The 22,192-nt window shown below is 34.7% G+C and overlaps 1 protein-coding gene across 2 annotated transcripts in view; it reads right to left on the reverse strand.

Annotated features, from left to right (window-relative positions):
• Window positions 1-7,304, reverse strand: part of LOC131145223 (floral homeotic protein AGAMOUS-like) — a 29,102-nt gene extending 21,798 nt beyond the window's left edge. The window contains exons 1-3 of one of the 2 annotated variants that reach the window (XM_058094368.1): window positions 6,823-7,304; window positions 6,327-6,562; window positions 1,818-1,899 (exon numbers count right to left, since the gene is read on the reverse strand). In XM_058094368.1, coding sequence (XP_057950351.1) covers window positions 1,818-1,899; window positions 6,327-6,508 — 264 coding nt within the window. In that variant the 5' untranslated portion in view covers window positions 6,509-6,562; window positions 6,823-7,304. The remainder of the gene's footprint in view (window positions 1-1,817; window positions 1,900-6,326; window positions 6,563-6,822) is intronic. The other variant, XM_058094367.1, reaches the window with a different exon arrangement.
• Between the last annotated feature and the right edge of the window lie 14,888 nt (window positions 7,305-22,192).

Raw genomic sequence — 22,192 nt, forward strand, 5'->3', positions numbered from 1 at the left:
CAATAGTTAGTTCTATGCTTGCCAGATTATCAAGAATTTCATTAAATTTATCTAAATGATCTAAAACATTTTGTCCATCATATAATTTAAAATTCACAAGCCTCCTTATAATGAAGGCTTTGTTTTGGGCATTCTTTTGCTCGTACACCTCTCCAAGATGTTGCCAAAGTTTGTTGGCATCCGTTTCTTTGCCTGTATCACGAATTACCCTCGTCTCAACTCACTATCTCATAATACTGATAGCTTTTATGTTGAACTTCTTCCAATTAGACTCAGTTTTTCCACTTGGCATGATCCCTTTGCATTCAATGGCATCGAACAGAGCTCTACAGTACAACAAATCTTCCATCATTGTTTTCAACATGGAATAATTTGTCTCTGTATGTCTGATGATGAAACTGCTCCCAAGACTTGTATTTTCCTCCATTTATATGCTTTGATATTGTATGTAGACAACTGGAGTGAACAATATTGCTATAGCATAATCTCAAAGGTTAAAAACAAATCCAACCATAAAGGCGGTATCAATACACATCAATAAAACCTATCATTAAGGCGGTATTGATACACAAATATAAAACCTGCCATCAAGACAGTATTAATATAAACAAAAAATAAAACCTGCCAATAAGGCGGTAAACCAGTAGATTTGATACCTATTGTTGGGATATGAATCCCACCCAACATCAAATACCACACACACAAATAACACTTAATATTTACATGGTTCGGCCAATTTTGCCTACGTTCACAAGAGAGGAGTAACTTCTATATATATGGGTATACAGTGAAGGAGGAGGAGGATTACAATACACTCAACTCACTCATATTAATACACACTCACAGTGTACTAATAATTATATTTTCACTCACTCTCTATCTGTGTACACAAATGAGGAGAAGCACTCCTTTTATAGGAGGAGATCATCGTAGCCTGATTCCCTCCAAAAATCAATTTTCCTTCTTTGTCAAAAGGTGGGTGGTGTTGCTACACCAAACAACAGCCACTTTTGACAAAACAAATTGCAGCCATTTTCCATGTGAAGCCGCCGAATTGCAGCAATAATATTCTTGCCTTCTAGATGCTCCAACATATATATATATATATATATATATATATATATATATATATATATATATATGGAGGAAAGGTCAAATTTATAAATGGAAAGAGAAAAACATGCAAATTGCAACGAACAAGAAGAGGCAGTAGGGAATTATCCTGGTATAATGGGTAAGTGAGCTACAAGTTCTGGAATTTTTCGGCTCCTTGCTAAACACACACTGCTCCAAGCATGAAGGTTAACAATCACCTTTGTCAAGATATGGGGTGCTGTAGAATATTTGTTTTGAAAGGCCTTACAATTTCATTCTTTCCAAATTCCCATGTTATCACCAAATGACATGTATATTTCAAATTTCTCTTGACGAGTTTCAGCTTAATGGGTGAAATTCCAGGACATAATCTGGTCTTTGAAGCACCCTACAAAATGAATACTATTTCTAAAAAAGACCAGGTCTTTGAATCAAACTTCTAAATTGGCCATTATTGACTATTAAAATCATTTCCACTAACAAGTTCAACCAACTTCAGCGATGATGTGATATTTGGAAGAATAAATTAAACTATCATTTCAATGGTTGAAACTTCAAAGAAAGGCATTAAGCTGAAGCAAGATACCTTAACTATAGCCAGAAAGATGGATATGACAATTTATAGAAGTTGTTCTTACCTGAATATAAACTCACCAGTTAAGACTTACTATGAAGGACTTATTTCTATCATTCCAAGCAACAATTTATAATTAAACATTTACCTGTGCATTAGCCTCGGAAACAGACCCACTATTAGTGGAATCTGAGCAAGCCTTCTTGTACCTGTCGATTGTTGCCTTGACACTGCAACCACATTATTAGTTAAGTGATCAATACTACGAAAGTATCATTTCCAATGCAACTGGTGCACATCCACACATACATGTGTATACACTATAATGTTTATTGGATAAAGGAAAAAGGTAAAATTCAAGTGTTTAAGAAGAAAACAAAGCTGATAGTGGATTAAAAGAAGTATGTAGGCAATGGATTGCATGGTGCAAAAGTCTTTCAATATATATCTATTTTATAGTGAACTTTTTGAGCTGCCACAAGCCTCTTTTTCTTTTCCCTAGTGATAAAGGGCAATGAAATTATTAAAAGGGAGAAAACACCATAGCACAAGAAACAACAAATGTAGAGAAAAGCAGGGAAAATAAATAAATAAATTTATAAATCATATATGGCACTACTTTGTTAAATATTTTTTTATTCATGATACTATTTTCTTTGATTGATGACCAAAGAGACGACATTAGTGGCAAAAGCAAAGACCTTTCATAAGTTGGGCAATCACTTGGACAGGTTTTTGTATTTTAAATTTGTGAAAGCATCAATATAATTGTCTCAATTATATTTATAATGAATGATAGATTTTGCATGCTTCCCTTGTCACTAACAAGCGCATTAATTCTATTGAACGGAGTAAAGAATACTTTTCCCTCTACAAGCTGGATCTAGAGAAATATTTCTATCACGTCAGAAGGCTTTGGATCTAAATGGTGAAAATGGATACACTACTGTATTTCCTTAGCTTCATTCTTAGCTATTATGGTCAATGGGGAGACAGAAGGCTTCTTTCGGATTTCATGGTGTCTGCAACAGGAGATCTTTTATCTCGCTTCCTCGTCACAGTTGTAATCGAGATTCTCAGTATAATGATAGACAGGAAGTACATGATAATTTTATTTCTTGCCTTACTTTTCAAAATGACATTCACTCTATTTGTGTCCTTGATCTTTTCTTTGCAGATGATGTGATTATTTCCTATAAAAATCATGCGCATGATCTTAGAATGTTAAGGGACATCCTATTCTGCTTTGAGGCAGCCTTGGGCCTAAGAATTAAGATACACAAGGACTATATTTATCCACAAACTGAACAATTACTGTGTTATTTAAACTGCAAGGTCAATAAACTGCCCATGCAATATCTTGACTTGCCACTAAGAGCTCACTAAAATGTTAAAAAGTAATTTATAATTTTATAAATATAAATTAAAAAAAAAAAAAGGTAACTTTAGAATTTTGTGGAAGGTGCAGTGTGTGGAGGTGTGTAGAAAATTACAATGTCTAGTATAGTATAGTATAGAAGTATGTTGATGCCTTAAAGAGATATATAAGGCATGCATCCATCATGCATGACAACAGACAACTGCATTTAATGCAAGGCAGCAATAGCCATGGATTTAGGTTTAAAGGAAACTCTTCCACTAATTTCTTTGTTGCTGTAAGAGCCATGGATTAAGCCCCAAATTTGGATCTCAACTTCCTTCTCTTTTTCTTAGTCTACCGTAGCTTGTATATATGCTTTGTACACCTTTTAGTGTGTCCTAATAAAGTCTCCTCATTATCCTGCAAATATTTTTGGAACAAGTAAACTTTAAAAATCATTAGTCAACACCTTGTTTAAGAAGAAGTATTCAATAGAATATGAAAGAAAACAAATTTTCTTTAATTTAAGCAAGTGTAAAATATGAATGATACTGCTACTATAATTATTAATATTGTCATCATATTATAGTTTGTTATGGTGCATATTTGTCAACAATTAATAAAACCAAACTATTATGAAATTCCACAAGAATAAACTCTGCTTTTGTTCATAAATTATCTAGACCAAGTTATATTGATTTTCTTCACAATATATTCACTTTTGATATCTTGCCTCTCCAATTTACTAGCTAGAGTAGTCTTGAAGAAGAGATCATATTTTATATCTGCACACACGTACAAATGCTTTGGGAAAGTGAGAGTGTGAAGAGAAGGGATGAATATTGTGATGCAAATGAAGTGAGAGTACGCCCATCTATAAGAAATTATTTGAGTATGTGTCAAAATGCAACTATGAGAATAAGAAAAATTAATTTTAAATATTATTTTTTTCATTTTTAATTACAATTATATTTCAAAAAAATTTATTGAGATAGTATTTGTAATCTTCATATCCTTTCCAAAACAAATAGTCAATAATTTTGGTCCCTAAAGATTTTTTTTTTTTTTTTTTTCACTTTTCTAACATCTCTTGAATTAAAAAGAAATCTTAGCCTTCAAAAAATAATATTTTTATTTTAAAAATTATCATTTTTACTCAGTTACCAGATTTAACTTTTCCTATCTGTAGTTGACAAAATAACAATAGATAATTATGGTTTAAGCTCTTTAATATTCATTAAGAAGAAGTTAACTTTGGAATATAGAGATATATATATTTAAGATTATTATTTTATTGATTTAGTACATGACGACTCCGGGACTCGGAAAGTCTCATGTTTCTGAGTGTGCTGATACCTTAATTTCGTCGAGCTGGTGATTGGCTGACTCAGCCACGCTGGCAGGGTAGCCCTTTCATGATTGGCTGGGCGATTTCAACGGCTGGATGTCTGCCAAGTGTCATGTACCCTATTGCACGATGAACAATCCCCTCAGCTCCACAGTATTAACCTCCTCGAGAAACCCCAAACCCAACTCGCAGAATTTTTTATTCATTTCTGGAGATTTGAAGTTAAGCTTTTATAATAAATAACGTAAAGTCTTTTCTGTCTGCAATAACTTCTGAGTACAGCAGACCAGAGCCGTCCGTTCAGCCCTCAGCAGCCATTGCTGTCCACTGCCCATGCATGAAGCAAGCCAAATGCACAGAGCTCCCCCATTGGCTCCCAGTTTGCCGTACGTTCAGCCCTCCCTCTCTCTCTCTCTCCCCCCCTCTCTCTCTCTCTCTGTTGATCTCTCTCTTGCATAAATATATCTATGCAAGATCTCGAACAAATGAAACTTTCACTCAATAACCTCTACAATGAGGTGATGGTTTAAGAGGACATGATGAGCCAAAAGACCCTTTTCTTTTCGTTTGCTGTTCTGTGGCTTTCTTTGCTGTTTTAGCTTCATCAGGGGCAGAGCGCTTGCAAAAGGTTGAAGCCAGAGAGACAATATATGTGAGTGAGCGCAGAAGAAATCCCCTAGATGGGCATTTTCACCATTGGAGATAAAATTAGGGTTCGGACGGATGAAATAAAGAGAACCCAGTATAGGAATCATGACACAAAACTCTTTTGTCAGAAGTCAAGAACTGAAATATCGCGTGTGACGTGACCAAAGATTCCGTGAACTAAGACAAACAACAATGCCAATCTTCATGTATACTGCTTTAATTTTTTTTTTTTACCAAACTGAACCAGAAGACCCACATGGCCTAATTGGATGGGCAAAAATCTAAACCCTTTTCAGCCCTAAGTGCGTTTTGATTGGCCGAAGAAGGACCCTTTACTTGTTTAAGAGTCCCATGTTTCGGTCTTGAAAAATACATCAAAAACCTTATGTAGTTGCTAATAAAACACTAATTTGGGCATGTTTGACTGGGGAGCTCTTCACGTGATGCCTCTGCTTTGTGAAAAAAACCCTTTAGCAGCTCAGCAAAAATCCCATGAAATCTACAGTGGGTTGTGGAAAGCCCTAATTTGGGTGCAGCTGCTTCTAACCCAATCTGGGATTGAAACCCTAGAATGCTTTTTGAAAGGGTTCATTAAAATCTAGTCTCCCTTTTTTCTTTTTTTGCTTAATTGTCCTTTCTTGATGTGTGGTGTTCAACTGACGTGATATTAAGGAAGTGTCAAGAGGTTGAGGAAATGGGCTAATGGGAGCGTGACAGCATTGGTCTAGGCCTTTCTTAGCCTTGTAGGTGATATGTAGAGAGAGAGAGAGAGAGAGAGAGAGAGAGAGAGAGGAAACAGCAAAGTTAACGACAATGGAGGAGTTTGGAGGCTGATCTCACAGACCTGCATACCTTCCCAAACCTTTACTTGCTGCTGCTAAAACCATAACTCTTCTATTTTCTATCTATATACAAGTAGATCTGTGAATTTAAACAACTGAGAAGTATAAAAGGGATCATGAAAAGAAAAACCACCCGTAAAACTCGTGGAGGGAAAAAAACAGTTAGAGAAAAACCCAATCGATACTGCACCCACCACTTAACATGGCTTCCTCTTGTGCTTAGATCCCCCCCCAAAGATCCATTGCAGCTAACCAAATCCTAATACCCAGATTCTATCAAGCTACAACCTCTACCTTTTGTTTCTCTATAATTTAAAATTCCTGGCCCTTACCTTTCCAGAAGAAGTACTGGACCCTTCATTCGAAAAAAAATGAGTTGGAGAAGAGGAAAGTAAGAACGTGAAGAGCCAGAAGCTTTACAGCCTCATCAGGAGATTGATTAAGCTGAAGAAAGCATACCTGTTGTTGGCATATTCATAAAGGCGGCCACGGCTTGAGAAGACGATAAGGCCTACCTCTGCATCACACAGAACAGATAATTCATAAGCTTTTTTGAGCAACCCATTGCGCCGTTTGCAAAAGGTGACCTGACGGTTTGTCGTGTTTTCGATCCTTTTGATCTCGATCTTTCCTCTCCCCATTTTTCTCTGGGGAGAGACATCCCTCGATTGACTTTGGAACGCCGTGGTTGTGAGCTGAATCGACAGAGAAGCAAGAGCAGAAAAAAAAAAAAAAACCATAATTAGAATTTTTAATTTCTCCTCTTCCATTCATTCTAAAGTTCCAGAAATTGTAAAAAAAAAAAAAAGAAAAAAAAAATTTCCCTTTTTGCTTGTATGTTCATGACTGTCAAACAGAACATTAAATCTGACTCAGAGTTTGAAGTGATTATAGAAAATTAAATTGATGGAAGCAAAATGATTTAAGACCATGTTTCAATTTTATGCTGACAAACCTGGTGAGGAATCCGGGAAGATGATTATAAAGGTGAGAGAAAAAGAGAAAGGATTTCTGGCTTTGGTTTCTCTCTACAAATTTGCGCAGGAGAGATGCAGAAAATGGAGTAGTTCCAGGAGGTACGTATTTATAAAGCAAAGATCAAACGCTAACAGCTCCTCTCTCTCTCTCTCCGTCTCTCTGGGCAGCAGTATATTTGTATTATACCACCTCTCACCTCTGGTTGTAGGTGGTTTAATTGCATTGAAGAAGAAGCAAGAGAAAAGGCTAAAGTGGGGAATCACTCAACAGATAGAGACTCCATAACCGCTAGTTTCTTCTTTCATGAGAGAGAGAGAGAGAGAGAGAGAGAGAGGAGAGAGAGACAGAGAGACAGAGAAGGGGAGTGAGAGAGGAAGAAAGGGGCTTCTGAAAGCGATTATTAATGGGTTGAATGAGACGTTGGGCATAAATGTTTCTCAAGTATAAATGAAAATATATATTTCTTTCCAATCAACTTGTAAATGTAAATATATACATACAAAAACAGGAGAAAGATCAAAATGTGGGGATCTTCACTATTTCTTTTCTTTTTTCCTTTTTAATAAATTCATTCTCGTGTTAGCTGTTAAAATTTTAACCTCATTGTAACTTGAAAATTGAAGTTGTTCATGGAAGAATGTTAAATCCTGCACATCTCTAACTACTCTCTCCATTTTTCCTCTTTCCCATACATTAATCCTGTAAATTAGAAAATTGTTTGTATGAGTGAGGTTCTGGAAAAGTGAAGTAGACTGCCATGTTATCATCAAGTGCTCCATTCCCTTGCCCTTTAACTGATTTATAGTAACTAGAGAAGTGCTTGTCATTCTAAACCACCATTGCATTTCCCTGTTTCTATGTTAGGGCAATTGGTGGAATGGTGGAATCCTCCATTCGTAGGTGACAGCTTCATTTTCCCTTTATTAACAAATGCTTAATTCTAGAATTGTTAGTTTAGAGTTGTTAGTTCAGTTGTTAGTTTAGTTGTTAGTTCATTACATGTACTAGTATAAATACTGTCACTTGTACAACTTTTCATTATTCCAGAATATACATTTTATTTATTTATCATGGTATCAGAGCATTCCATCTCTCTCTCTCTACTTGCGAATGGCGATTGACAAACAGTTCGTCGTCGCTAGGAACGAAAGCCACAAGACTTGCGTTGTCTTTGGCGGCCGAGGCTTCGTCGAAAGATCGCTTGTTCTCCGGCTCCTTAAACTTAACATCTGGATCGTACGAATCGCTGATTCCGCTCTGTCTCTCGAGCATGATCCGTCCGAGTGCACTACTCCCCATTGTTTTCCGATCGTTCTTTGTAGATCTACTTTTCGTTTCTTCTTCTTATGCCTTTTCGCCTCTGAATCTTGCTGGATCTCTGAGTATTTTTCGTTTTCATAGTCTTCTTTGAACGTGTACTTGTTAGACCTTAATCTTTTGCAGATGAGTTTCTGCAATCCCTCGCATTCGCCATGTCCGCGACTCCAGATTCTGTCGATGTCGTCGCCACCGGCATTGACGACTTCAAGTTCAGCTTCCAAAGTTCTGAGATGTACAAGAGCTCACTCACCGGTACCGTCGATCCGCCATACAACCACTATGTTTTTCTTTGCTTCAAGAGCCCCGATTTTTTGCCTTCTCACGTCAATGACTCTAACTCCGATCTACTTCCCAAGCTTTTCTCCTTGGCTGTCAAGTCTCGCAAGACCCGCATCAGTGTCAAGATCCTATCGCGGCCTTGACTCCCAATCCTCAACTCTCCAGGTCTTCCGACGACCTCGTGCTTTCCGGCTACTTCTCCAGCTCCGGTGTCCTTATTCTTATTCCGGCTACATGAGGATTTACCTATGTGTGCTCCAAGTGTTCGAAAGAATGACACAAAGGAGCTGGCGATTCACATTGCTACGACTTACAAAACCAGATTTGATCAAACTATAGCAAATATGTTGGAATGGTTTGCTGATGTTCATTTGGAGATGTTCATTTCGCTGATTTTGATAGGGATGATGATGTTTGTGTGTTTGTTCACATTGTCTTGAGTTTGTCGGAATTTCAGTGTTTTTGGTTTCTCTTTTTCTTTGATCAAATTTCCTTATTTCCGATTGCTTGTTATGTTACTTCAGTTTTCATTTATGTCTGGTTCTGGTGTTTGCTTATTGTTTAGCTCACTGTTGAGGTGGTTTGCATTTTGGCGCCCGTGTTATAATGCGGTTGCATTATCGAAGTTCGATACCACTGTTTTCTTTGATTTTTTTAGTTGCAAAGATTGTCGGTCTGGAGCCTCGCACTTCAGAGTGACTTTGCAACTTTCTACTCTCATCTCTGGCTTGATCTGTTAGTCACTATCGTTGTCTCCATCTCGTCTCCAGCTCACTCATATTTGGTCTGATCTGTTGGTTAGCCATTCCCTCGCTCCAGCTATACCGTGTCTCATCACTCCTCCGCGGAGACAGTTGATCTCTTCATCATGAAGCAATTTTAGATCTTGCCTCCAAGTGTTCAATAAATTTTAGTTGATGCAGATTTCTGGATATGCTTTTTCTTCTTCTTCTTCAAAAATTTCTTTCTAATAGATGGCGCTGTCTTTGATCAACGCCGAGTATTTTCTCTTGAGCATCAAGTTCTAGTGGTTCTTGTTTTGCGTTATCAGTTCATTGAGTTCGATTGAATTGTCTTCTACAGGAGCTGGAGTTTCTTGATTTTTTCTTGAAATAAATTTTCCTTCTTTTTTGTTTCGCTGCTGCCTTCGGCTTGGCCATATTTGTGGTTTTCACTTCGTAGCAATTTTCTTCTTCATCGGCATATCATCATCCGACATTGTTGTCTTCCTCGCCTAGTCTGTGCATCGGCATCTCCTCCTTCGGATCATCTCCTTCTGTGCTTCATATCAATGGAGTCTTTTTCATCATCTTTTACCGCAAGATGGAGATGTTAAATCTTTATTCACCATCTCAATCTTGAGGGGGCGTATTAACATATGTTGTATTCTTGAATTGTTAGTTTAGAATTGTTAGTTTAGTTGTTAATTCGATTGTTAATTCAATTGTTAGTTTAGTTGTTAATTCATTACATGTACTAGTATAAACACTATCACTTGTACAACTTTTCATTATTCCGGATTATACATTTTTTTTATTTAACACTTTTTTTCCTTCTTCACCTTTTTTTAAGGTGGGGGAGAGCAACTTGTGAAGGAAGAGAGAAGTGCATATCGGATGCAACTCTTGCATTGGTATTTTGAAAATCACTCCTTTACTGGCTCACATTAATTTCATCTAGTAAATATATATACACACACATACAAACACATGTCTATCCAAAAATTATATGCACGCGAAAGTGCACACCGGCGTGCATATATTGTCTTCTTGATTTGAAAAAAAAAATACCTTTTTCTTCAATCTAATTCAGGCAAGCGATGAGATCAATCCCGACCTCAATTAGGACTTCTTCGTCGAAGCGAGTTCATCACCCATACCAGTAGTTGTCAAGAAGGACAAGTCACTGTTCAATGCCCACTTTAGCATTACATATTGAACACTATTTCCCTTAATTGTACAAATGGCTCATTCTCTGATCCATACTAGGCACTTGTTCATGGTTTACTTCTTTGATGAATATTCAAAGAAAGATTCATGGATGATGGATGGATGGATGGATGGATGGATGAAGATGCACCGCCTTTCCAACCTAAAAGCTGCATAACTACCATGACACCCATGATTTATTATTCACAACCACATGCCAAACTTCTCACATCCCCAATTTAGTTCTAGTACTTCTCTTTCTGATTAAAAAACAAATACATGTTTTAATCAGTTCCATCTATTGGCAGCTAGCTTCAAGCTAGAAGAAGCTTGTAAAGTATATGCCATGCATTTTTTGAAAAGAATTGAAGAATATGTCAATATTTATGGGGATAGAAGGGGATGAAATATTGAAGGGATCGATCAAAATTTTGTAGAGTATTAAAGTTACCAGTATATAGAGGATCAGTGCAGTTTTTTATTCTTCTATATTGTACTTTAGTATTTTTATTTTTTTTTAGGGGGGTTGGTGGGGCAGGGTTGGTAAGCGGCTCTGCTAAACAAATTTAACCTAACAGTAAGTGATTAATTAAATTCCGTTTCCTTTCAAAGAAAAAAACCTGTGCTCATTCAATTTCATTCCCTTTCAAAAGAGGAAAAAACACTCTTCTGCTATTCTTGAGGATCAAGATTCATAGTTTCAGACAATATGCATATGACTCTTATTTAAATCTCTTCCACTGATTAGCCATTCAATCTTTACATACATTCCTATGTCAGCTGCCTACAAAAAATCATCAACACAACTTTTCCGTGGTGTAAAATTTATTTATGCAGTACTTACCTCTCGTGTGTATATATATATATTATGTGTGTATGTTTGTATGTATATGGTTGGATGTATATATACAGTAGTTTGTGATACCATTTGACCAATCTTCTCTAAAATTTTTATCTCATTGACCTTCATATTTAGTTCCACGGATATAATTTTCATATTTTCTTTCTTCGTTTGTATTTATAAGCAAAAACTTTCTCAAGACCTTTGGTGGACCTTCCACTCATAGACTCAGGTTTAAGTAAGTTTACTTCAAAAATGGAAAGGCTATGGGATTACTCATGTTCTGAGATGTAGACTCTTTATGTTGACAACAAGAAAATCTTCACCATATCTTTCACAAGGACCACATTGAGGGCAACTGGTACCATGCCCATAGGCTGTGTTGTATCGTAATTTTGCCTTGCTTTCCTTTGTGTATGTATATAGACATATATTCTTGCATCCACTATGTCCAAAACTAAATTTAAATAGCTAGCCTTTTTTCGTCACATGTATTGAACTTGAATGATTGCCAGTGATGAGTTAGGATCTAAAGAGTTGAAAACACAAGTTATTTTGAGTTTCATTTTTTCTGAAAAATTGAAAAGCATTTGAGCTCAATGATTTTATATATGTCAATATATGAAATGTATATTATCATACAAGTTAATTGCAGTGAAAGTAGAATTAAATTAACTAGAAATGTTAGCTTATAATTTAAATTAAAAATACTTAACATGCAATTTTAAAAAAAAAAAAAAAAAATAGGATAAACTTGTAAGAAAAATAGTACAAATTTGCCCCCAAGGGTTGGTTCAATGGACATAGGTGGGATGCAAGGCTTCCAAGTAGTCAAGAGGTCTTGGGTTCAATTCTACGGAAAGGAAATATCAGGACCGAGTTGTTAAGTGGATCACATCCTCCTAGTGCCTCTTGAGAGGATTTGAATGGTTTGTCCATATTAGAGTTACAAATTATTAAGAAAAAAAGAAAAAGAAAAAAGAGTAACAAAATATACTCTTAAATTATCATAATTAGAACTTCTAACCTCATGAAGACTTTCAAACATTATTTTAATTTCACCAATGCCGTCAATATCAATTGCATTTGCATGTGTGTATTTCTATGTCTCATTTTTCTTTTTAAATGGTAAGAAAATTTTCATTAAAAATTGAGTAACCAAGTTAAACAAACAAGGTGCTAGACTTTAAAAGAGAAAAAAATAAACACAAGAAGAATAAGAAACAAGCTAGGTGCTACAGTAACCAAAGCAAGCGTAATTACATAGTCATTAAAAAATTTAGTGACGAAGCTATTACTGATGGAATTAAAATTGTCACTAATAACGAGCAAGAAGTGACGAAAATAAAATTTGTCACTAATAGTCAACGTATTAGTGTTGTTTTGAAAAAACGTCACTAATAATGCATTTATTGTAACGAAATGAAATCGTCCCTAATACTTTCGTCGTTAAAAGTAGATTTCCCGCTCAAACTATTGTAGGAAAATATTAGCAATGCTTTTTTCGGTATTAGTGACAGTTTTTGAAACCATCACTAAAACCATTACCTAGATAACAACATTGCCCTTCTTTTCTTTGTGCAGATTTCCCTTTCCCCAAATCCCTTTTCCAGCCTCTCGCCCGATTTCCCTCCGCCTAGTTCACATAATTGTGAGCTTTTTGAGCCTAATCCTATTTTAATAAAGACAAACACAAAGCATCTCATTTGTACTTTAAGTATGTTCACAGGATTGATCTTGCACTACAAAAAATAAGGTTATTAGTGAAGGATCAAAACCGTCACTAATAATTATAAAATCGTCACTAATAGTATTAGTAATGAATTTATAAGTATTAGTTATGATTTTTAATTAGTTGTTATATCTGTCGTTACTACTAATTATTAGTGATGAATTTTGAAATCGTCACTAATAATATAGTATTAGTGACGAATTATAACCGTCACTAAAACCCCAATACCATCACTATTAATTATATATTGGTTCGGCACAAATTCGTCACTAATAGTAGGGTATTAGTGGCGAATTTCAAAACCATCACTAATAATCTAGTATTAGTGAAGGATCATAATTCGTCACTAATAGTGTAATATTAGTGACGATTTCAAATTCGTCACTAATAGTTAGGCTTTAGTGAAGGATTAAAACCATCAGTAATACTTATTTGTCTTTAGTGAGGGATCATAATTCGTTACTAATAGTATAGTATTAGTGACGACTTTGATCCATCACTAATATCTATAAAAACCATCACTAATAATTTAAAATTAATATTTTTCTAAATCATTAATTCATGTGAAAATCTATAATTACATTTTCGCATACATAACATTAAACCATAATTATTAAGAAGATTTATAAATTATTAAAAAATCTAATTCAAATTCAAATATAATTACAAATACAGTATACAAATTCTGAATGTTTTATACATGAATCTCATATGTTCAGATAACAAAAAAAAATACAAAAAAAAAAAAAAAATCAAAAGTTGTATCGTTCTGTAGTGCATGACATCGTGTTGATGGTGTGACAGTCGCAAGCCCTACAAATTAAGAATTATCAAAAAAATTAGTATACAACTTTTTGACCATATACGTACTATAAGTATCAATGATTTAATAGAAAAATAATCGGACACTCCGACAAAGTTAAAAAAAAATGATACTATATTAAATAGCAAAATTTTATCAGTTTTGAGAAATTTTGGCAGCATTTCCCCTGTAAATAGGACATTTTCCATAATGATATGTTCAAAACCCAGGTTTTTACACTAAACAGTTCACAATATTCCAACCAGTAATTAATGAATTTTATGAGTGCCCAAGATCTTCATATAATCAGCATTAAATAATGTAATGTGTTTATGCATCCGACAAACAATCTATGTCAGACTATAGTTTTATAAATAAAAAAAATGTGACGTTGATAATGGTTTACATGGCTTCTTTAGGATTCAAAAACAACTATAATAATCAAATAATGTAAATGAGTCCATTATTGATAGAATTTTCACTTAGCATATGTAAAAGTAAATTTAAAGATGAAGTTTAAAATTTATTTGAACTTCACTCATCCTTTCAAAAAAGTTTTAACATTCAGCACACTATAATCATTCTCACAAATATGGTATATGGCTTTGAAACATTATGATTTATTTAAATTTATCCAATGAGTAATGCCTGCATCTTATAAGCAGTACAAAAAAAAAATACATACATACATACATATATAAATACATATATACATACACACAGACATACATACATACATACATACATGCATACATACATACATACATACATTAATGCATGCATGCATGCATACATACATACATACATACATACATATGCATGCTTTTGATCTTTGTTTCCCTAATTGGGTGTTAAGTTGGGAGTTTAATGTTGTTAGATTTTTAGTTAAAGAGTTGGGAGGCTCCTGTATTACTTGTAGACTATAGTGTTTGGAAGATTTATTTTGGAGGAGGTTAAGAAAGTGTTGAAATTTAACAAATTTTTGGCAGCATAGTGTCTGTAAATAGAAAATTTCCAAACCTGCAAGTCACAAAAGTTTTTCCTAGGTTTAGCTAAGCCAACAGCGGTAGTACACAACCTAGGGTCTGCCTACGCATATATGAAATTGCAGAAAAGGTAATTCAAGTCCTAACAGCACAAGCAATACAGTCCTAGTATCTCCCACAATTCAAAATTCAGCATATGAATAGAATTAAACAAGCAACAAAACTACTAGCATGCAGTTCAAACAAAGTTTTATATACCTTCTAATGAAAGGAGCCACCTACATCATCTGGTCGAGATTAGCGCATCATTTGTTCGAACTGTGCTTAATTTCCTGTTCAGAATTTCTACGAGCGTGGCTTCAATGTTGGACACCTTGTTTTTCAAACTCTTGTTCTCCACTGTGACGTTAGACACCATGTCTTTCAATTGCTGGTTGTCCATTTCCATCGTATGCATCCGCTGAACCATCTCCTCCATCTAAGACTCAACGTCACCATATTTGATTAGATCTCTTACAAGACCATGAATATCAAATCAAGCTGAGAAGTTCACAACACCCCAACATTACATCTTTACTCGTTCCACTAGTTTCAAAAACAAAGCACAAAGAATTTTGTGGCATCAGTTGAACTAAGATCCTAACATCACAATGTACAAGAAGAAGCACCTTATTGTTGTGAGGAGGAGCCACCGCCTGTAAATAAGACATTTTCCCATAAAACATGTACTTGAAACCTGGTTGTTTTCAGCAAATAAATCATTTCAATCATGCAAGAACCTAAATCCACTACCAGCATGCAATTCAAAATATACTGCATTAGCCATGTAATTGGCATTCAATACAAGCATGTATTCCAGCCTGAGAATTCTACAATTCATGTAACATAATACCATCGTCTCTTATATTGCAGAAAACATAATAATAAAACTTACAATTCCTTTCATTTCTCCACATTTGATTAAATATCTCACAAGAACACGAATATCACATCAAGCTAAGAATCTCACAACACCTCAACGTTCAATCTTTACTAGTTCCATTAGTTCCTAAAACAAAGCCAAAGCATTTCATCATATCAGTTGAACTCAAATCCTAACATCGCAATGCATAAGAAGAAGCACCTAATTGTTGTGAGGAGGAGCCACCGTCTTCAAATTGGACATTTTCCCATAAAATAAGTACTTGAAACCTAGTTGTTTTTAGAAAATAAATCATTTCAATCATGCAACAACCTAAATCCACTGTCAGCATGTAATTCCCAATATAATGCATCAGCTATATTGTTGGCATTCAATACAAGCATGTATTCCAGCCTGCGAATTCTACAATTCATATAACATAATACCATCATCTCTTATATTGCTAGAAACATAATAATAAAACTTACAATTCCTTTCATTTCTCCACATTTGATTAGATCTCTCACAAAACCACGAATATCACATCAAGTTGAGAAGTTCACAACACCTTAACGTTCAATCTTTATTGGCTCCACTAGTTTCTAAAACAAAGCACAAAGCATTTTGTCAAATCAGTTGAACTCAAATATTAACATCACAATATACAAGAAGACACACCTTATTGTTGCAAGGAGGAGCCACCGTCTATAAATTGGAAATTTTCCCATAAAACATGTACCTGAAACCTGGTTCTTTTCAGTAAATAAATCATTTCAATGGGTAGCGTAACAGAACATGCCAAGGGCAACTGCACATCCTCAAGAGTCACCCTTTGTGTTCTCGTCTCATCCAAAATCCGTTCATGTTCACTTAGGGCCGCTCGACCCCTGGAAGAAGACTCTCCCCTTGGTGGGTCCTAGACCCTCTACCGCTTGGCAGCACATCGTGGCGAGCGGTTGTGCATTAAGGCAGCCTGAGGCTTCGTTCTCGGAGGCATTGGTCAGGAAAGATGAAACCCTAAGATTTATGTTGAAAACAATTTTTTCTTAAGAGGGGCATACTTAACAATAACATTATGAGAAAATATTCACCCCTACTTATGAAAAAAGTTCAACATAAATTTAATTTCAAAACTCATTTATTAAATAAGTAAAGTATGTTAAAATTCGAATTTATTTGGACCGACTTGATTGTAATCTTACCTAACAATAACATTACGAGAAAATATTCAATTAATAGATAGACGTATATAACTCACCCCTTTCATACCATTGGAGACATGTGTGGATGTGGTCAAGTGATCAACTGTGGCCAGCTCAAATACAGGCATGCTATTTGTGGTTCTAGGAACATTACTCATCTCATTTGGTGCTTATACAGTTATATACTTCAACATCCATTATCTCATATTTTGGAAAAGCTTTTAACAAAATTTCAGCAGCATGCCAACTGTAAAGTGAACATTTCCAAAAAAAAATTTACCTGAAAAAGAGTTTATATATAAGAGCATGCGAGAACCTAGATTCACTACCAGCATGCAAAACACAAATCTACATCAGCCATGCAGAAGGCATATTCACAACCAGTATGGCAACTCAATTCAGTATTTCACAAGAGATAATAAGAGCAGAAAGTCTTAACACAACACTTATATGGTAAATAATACACTAATTAGAAAGGAATATACATTCAAATAGTGAAATAAACTCAAATTACAAACAATCAAATATATCAAGCTAACAATATTCACATTTTTCTTGAAATACGACAAAAAGTATATGTAAAAACAAAAAATTCTGAAGATATAAGGAAGAAGCAAACAGTTTAGAATATACTATTTTAAGGCATACTTAATGGGCATATGGAGTTATTAAGTATGATAAATTGCGTGATCAGAACCTAAATATATACAAGTTTGCAAGTATATGATGACTATTGGATTTGGATACATCCAACTAAAATTTTTGTTTATAACTAGTTTATTCTTACCCAACACACACACACACACACACACACACACACACACATGATGACTATTGGATTTGGATACATCCAACTAAAATTTCTGTTTATAACCAGTTTATTCTTACACACACACACACACACAAGTATATGATGACTATTAGATTTGAATACATCCAACCAAAATTTCTATTTATAACCAATTTATTCTTATCCAACCAAAATTTCTATTTATAACCAATTTATTCTTAACCAAAATAGAGAAAATCATAATAACCCCTTAATAGAAAATCATGTTCATTTTCATATGTTATGCTTTGATTGTGCTACAGTTTTAATAGCAATAATTGTAGGCAAAATCATCGACTAAAAGAAAAGCATATATGAAGAGAAAAAAAGATTGTACGAACTTGTACCAACAAAATTAAGGGGAAAAAAAATCCTTGCTCCTCTAGAAGGGCTCTGCTCTTGTTGGCATCACCACAAAAAATGCAATTCATATTGTGTAAATCCCTCCATTTAGTAATCTAGAGATTCAATGCAAATCTAGGGATATGATTTTTAACCAAACAATTTTGTGCCATCATACAGTAGGAGCCTTCTCTCTAATAACCTCCCATGCTGCAAATAAAGGAATTTGCTTGAATTTTTTATGAGAAAAAGTGTTAAAATCTGCTTGTGCCATAATTGGATGAAAAGAGATAGATTCTATGATTTCCTTTACAACCTAAGTAGTTCTCGTATACCAGCACCAAGCATTATTTTTTATTTTTTCAGATACAGTAGCATTATAAGAGAGAAAAAATTCTTTTTAAATGGATAGTCCATATTTCAGGAAGAGGGAACCATATGGATGCCAATTATCAAATAACGGTGAGGTGTTTCTACCATCTCCAACATTGTAGCTAAATAAATAAGCCACTTTATATCTAACTTTAAGAACTGTACGCCAAACTAGAGTACCAGAAGGAGGTGGTCTTAGAGCCCAAATACTTCTCTTCTTTAGTTTATAAGGAATTGACCAAGTATCTGAAGGAAATGGTAGCAGTACCAATAAGCCATAAAAGCCTTTTTATGGGAAAAGCATCCTTGCTTAGCTCATTTAATCTTATGAGACCAAGGCCTCCATCTACAATAGGTTTACATACTTTATTCCAACTTATTTTGCTAGAGGAGCAAGAGAAATCCTTCCCTTTTCAAAGAAAGGCCTTAAATCTTTTCTCCAAACATTTCAAAACCAAATTTGGAAGAAAAATACATGAACCCCAATACTGGTGGATACTCGCCTAAACTGACTTGATTAGCTAAATTATGCTAGCATATGAAAGGACTTTTTTATCCCAGTTACTAATATTCCCAGTGATTTTTTCAACTAATACTCAGCAATCTTCTCTACTGATTTCTTTTGTCGCTAGAGGAAGTCCCAGATATATATCTGGTAAGGCTCCCATAGTTATATTCAAGTTCTTATGGGTATTCTGAAGAGTTACCTCATCAATTCCAGAGTCAAACATCATAGATTTAGAAGCAACAAATTGTAAACCCATGAAACATTTCCAAAAAATAAACCAACCAGAGGAATAAATTTTTTTTTTTTTAGGGAAAAAAAAACTCTTGAATCAACACAAACACATAATAAACATCAAGAACTAAAAAGAAAACACTCAAACAATTTCTTCAAATCCTAGTTCAAAGATACCTTGAAAGCTTCCAGCGTTTGATCTTCATGGCAAAGGCAATGGGGATGGATTAGGAGTGTCAGTGACGGCGAGGAAGAGAGATGGAGAGACTAAGAGAGCGAGACTAGAGAGATTAAGAGATGGAGAGACTGAAAGAGAGAGACCAGAGAGATTGAGAGTGGAGAGATTGAGAGATGGGGGGAAATGAGGAGGATTGGAGGGATAGGAGTAAAATTGAGGGAACCCGCATGCGTTTTTCAATGTGAGACTATTTGTGACGCATTTTTAAAATCGTCACAAATAGTGTTTAATAATTTTTTTTTTTTCCATTTTCTAAAACAAAATAAGTATTAGTGACGATTCCTAAATGTGTCACTAATAAGGGGTTAATAGTGACGAATCTTTAAATTTGTCACTAATATTGTGAAATAAATTTTTTTATTTTTTCAAATAAAAGAAGTATTAGTGGCGGTTCCCAAATTCGTCACTAATAAGGGGCTAATAGTGACAAATTTGAAATTCGTTACTAATATTCTGAAATAAATTTTTTTTTTATTTTTTTTTTTAAATAAAGGAAGTATTAGTGACGGTTCCAAAATCCATCACTAATAAGAGGTTAATAGTGACGAATCTTCAAATTCATCACTAATATTGTAAAATAAATTATTTTCATTTTTTTCAAATAAAAGAAGTATTAGTGACGGTACCCAAATCCGTCACTAATAAGGGGCTAATAGTGACGAATCTTCAAATTCGTCACTAATACTGTGAAATAATTTTTTTTTAAATTAAAGAAGTATTAGTGATGGTTCCCAAATCCATCACTAATAAGGGTTGAATAGTGACAAACTTCAAATTCGTCAGTAATATTGTGAAATAATTTTTTTTTTCATTTTTTTTAAAATAAAAGAAGCGTAGAGACCCAAAGAATTGTGGTAATTAAATAATAAAAGGAGAGAAAAAGGAATTTTCTAAGGGAATTTCAGCAAGGTCTCGTCGACAAGTGAAGAAGTGCTCATCGATGAGCAAGATTATTGGGCTTGTCGACGAGGACATGCATCTCGTCGACGAGAAGTTACCGAGAGGACTATTTTAGACTTTGAAACTCATCAACAAGGGGAAGGTGTTCATCGACGAGCTCCCTTCCATGACTCGTCGACAAGGAAATGTGACTCGTCGACAAGGCCACGTGGACAAGCTTTCTATATAAGCTCAGGAACTAATTTTTTTGCAGAGAAATTTTACAAGAACCCTCTCTCTCTCTCTCTCTCTCTCTCTCTCTCTCTCCTAAGATGCCCTGTTATTCTCTCTTCAAATTTGGCCCCATTCCTTGCCAGTTTAATGATCGGAAGCCGCCACGTCACTCCTGGGAAGATTCTTTACAATTCTGTTGGAGTGATTTGTTAGTTAGGCTAACTTGGGCATCATCCCAAAATTTGGGTAAGTTGATTATTTTAATATTTATTAAGGTATTTGGTATTTCTGGGTTGAGGAAGGTATTAGATGAGTTTATACTGAAGTTTTGCTATGAGAAATACAATTTCAGAGTGTTGAGTTGGGGAACACGCAGATGTAATTTTGGAATAATTTGTGGGATTTTCCATAACTCAGGTTAGGGGATAAAGTGAGTTAGTATTTCCATGAAATTATTTATTAATATTTAACTTTTATTTTCAAGGAAATTATGTATGTTATAGAACTAAGTTTGGAAATACTGTTGTTAATAGGAAAATGATTTTAATATAGTTCAGCAAGGAATAAGATTCTATGCAGATTTTACGAATGAACAATATTTATTTTTTTTGGCATGAGTATGAAATTTTTTGATTTTACATAATATCATAATAATAATATTATGTTTCAGAATTAGCATGTTACTATTATTTTTAGGAAGGTATTAAAAACAGTATGGGAATTATGTTTAAAATATGGTATTGAAACAGTATAGATATTTCAAACTATGTATGTTAAAATATATGTCGGCGTAAAGGCCGTGATTTTACATGATATGACATGCCCGTGTAAGGGCCATGATTTTCATATGATATGCTATGCCGGCGTAAGGGCTGTGGATTTCATGTTTTACTATGCCGGCATAAGGGCCGTGATTTATAAGATACAAATTGTCGGCGTAAGGGTCATTGTTAATATTTTATGATATGCAAAAAATTCATGAAAATATTATCTTGACTGATATTATTATGAAATAGTTATGTATTGTTATTTGAGATTTATTATATGTTATTAGAACCCAGATGACGTGGTTTAGGCTTTCACGAAGCACGGTACTGTAGCTATATGATCATGATCATATATATATTAGTGCTAGCACTTGTCGTAAGGGGCAGTAGGAGATTGGCAGTCAATGTGGTTCAATGGTAGTGAAGGCATCCCTCTAGCATTCGAACCAAAAGGGGCAAACCCATCGTACTTATAGACTTTTGTTGATCCAGCGTGGTCGGCCAGCCATTGCTAGGTCCTGCTTTCAGGCCACACAACCTAGTCATGTGGGGGCAAGACATGACACCAACCAGCTATCAATCTAGGGTGTTATTTCATGTACAATTATATATAATGATTTCATGTATAGAAACTCAGTACGTTATTTCATGTTATGATAAATTATGTTTAATCCAAATATGATATAGATAGTTTTTCCAAATACAATTTATGTAATGTTTTATGTATAACACAAAAATACTTATATTGCCACACACTGATATTAGTTTATTTCCCTTAATAAGAGGTGTCTCACCCTAACTATATACACATTTCAGGAGCCCTAGATAGAAGAGCTAATAGAGCTCCACCGCGTTAGAGGTTGACTATTCTACCCTCCTAGAAGGGTAAGTCGTTATGTTAGGGTCTGATGGATTTTTGGGCTATGACCCTAGGGCATTTTCTGGTCTTTTGGGAT

Source organism: Malania oleifera, chromosome 12 (genome assembly GCF_029873635.1).
Source record: "Malania oleifera isolate guangnan ecotype guangnan chromosome 12, ASM2987363v1, whole genome shotgun sequence".
Taxonomy (NCBI): domain Eukaryota; kingdom Viridiplantae; phylum Streptophyta; class Magnoliopsida; order Santalales; family Ximeniaceae; genus Malania; species Malania oleifera.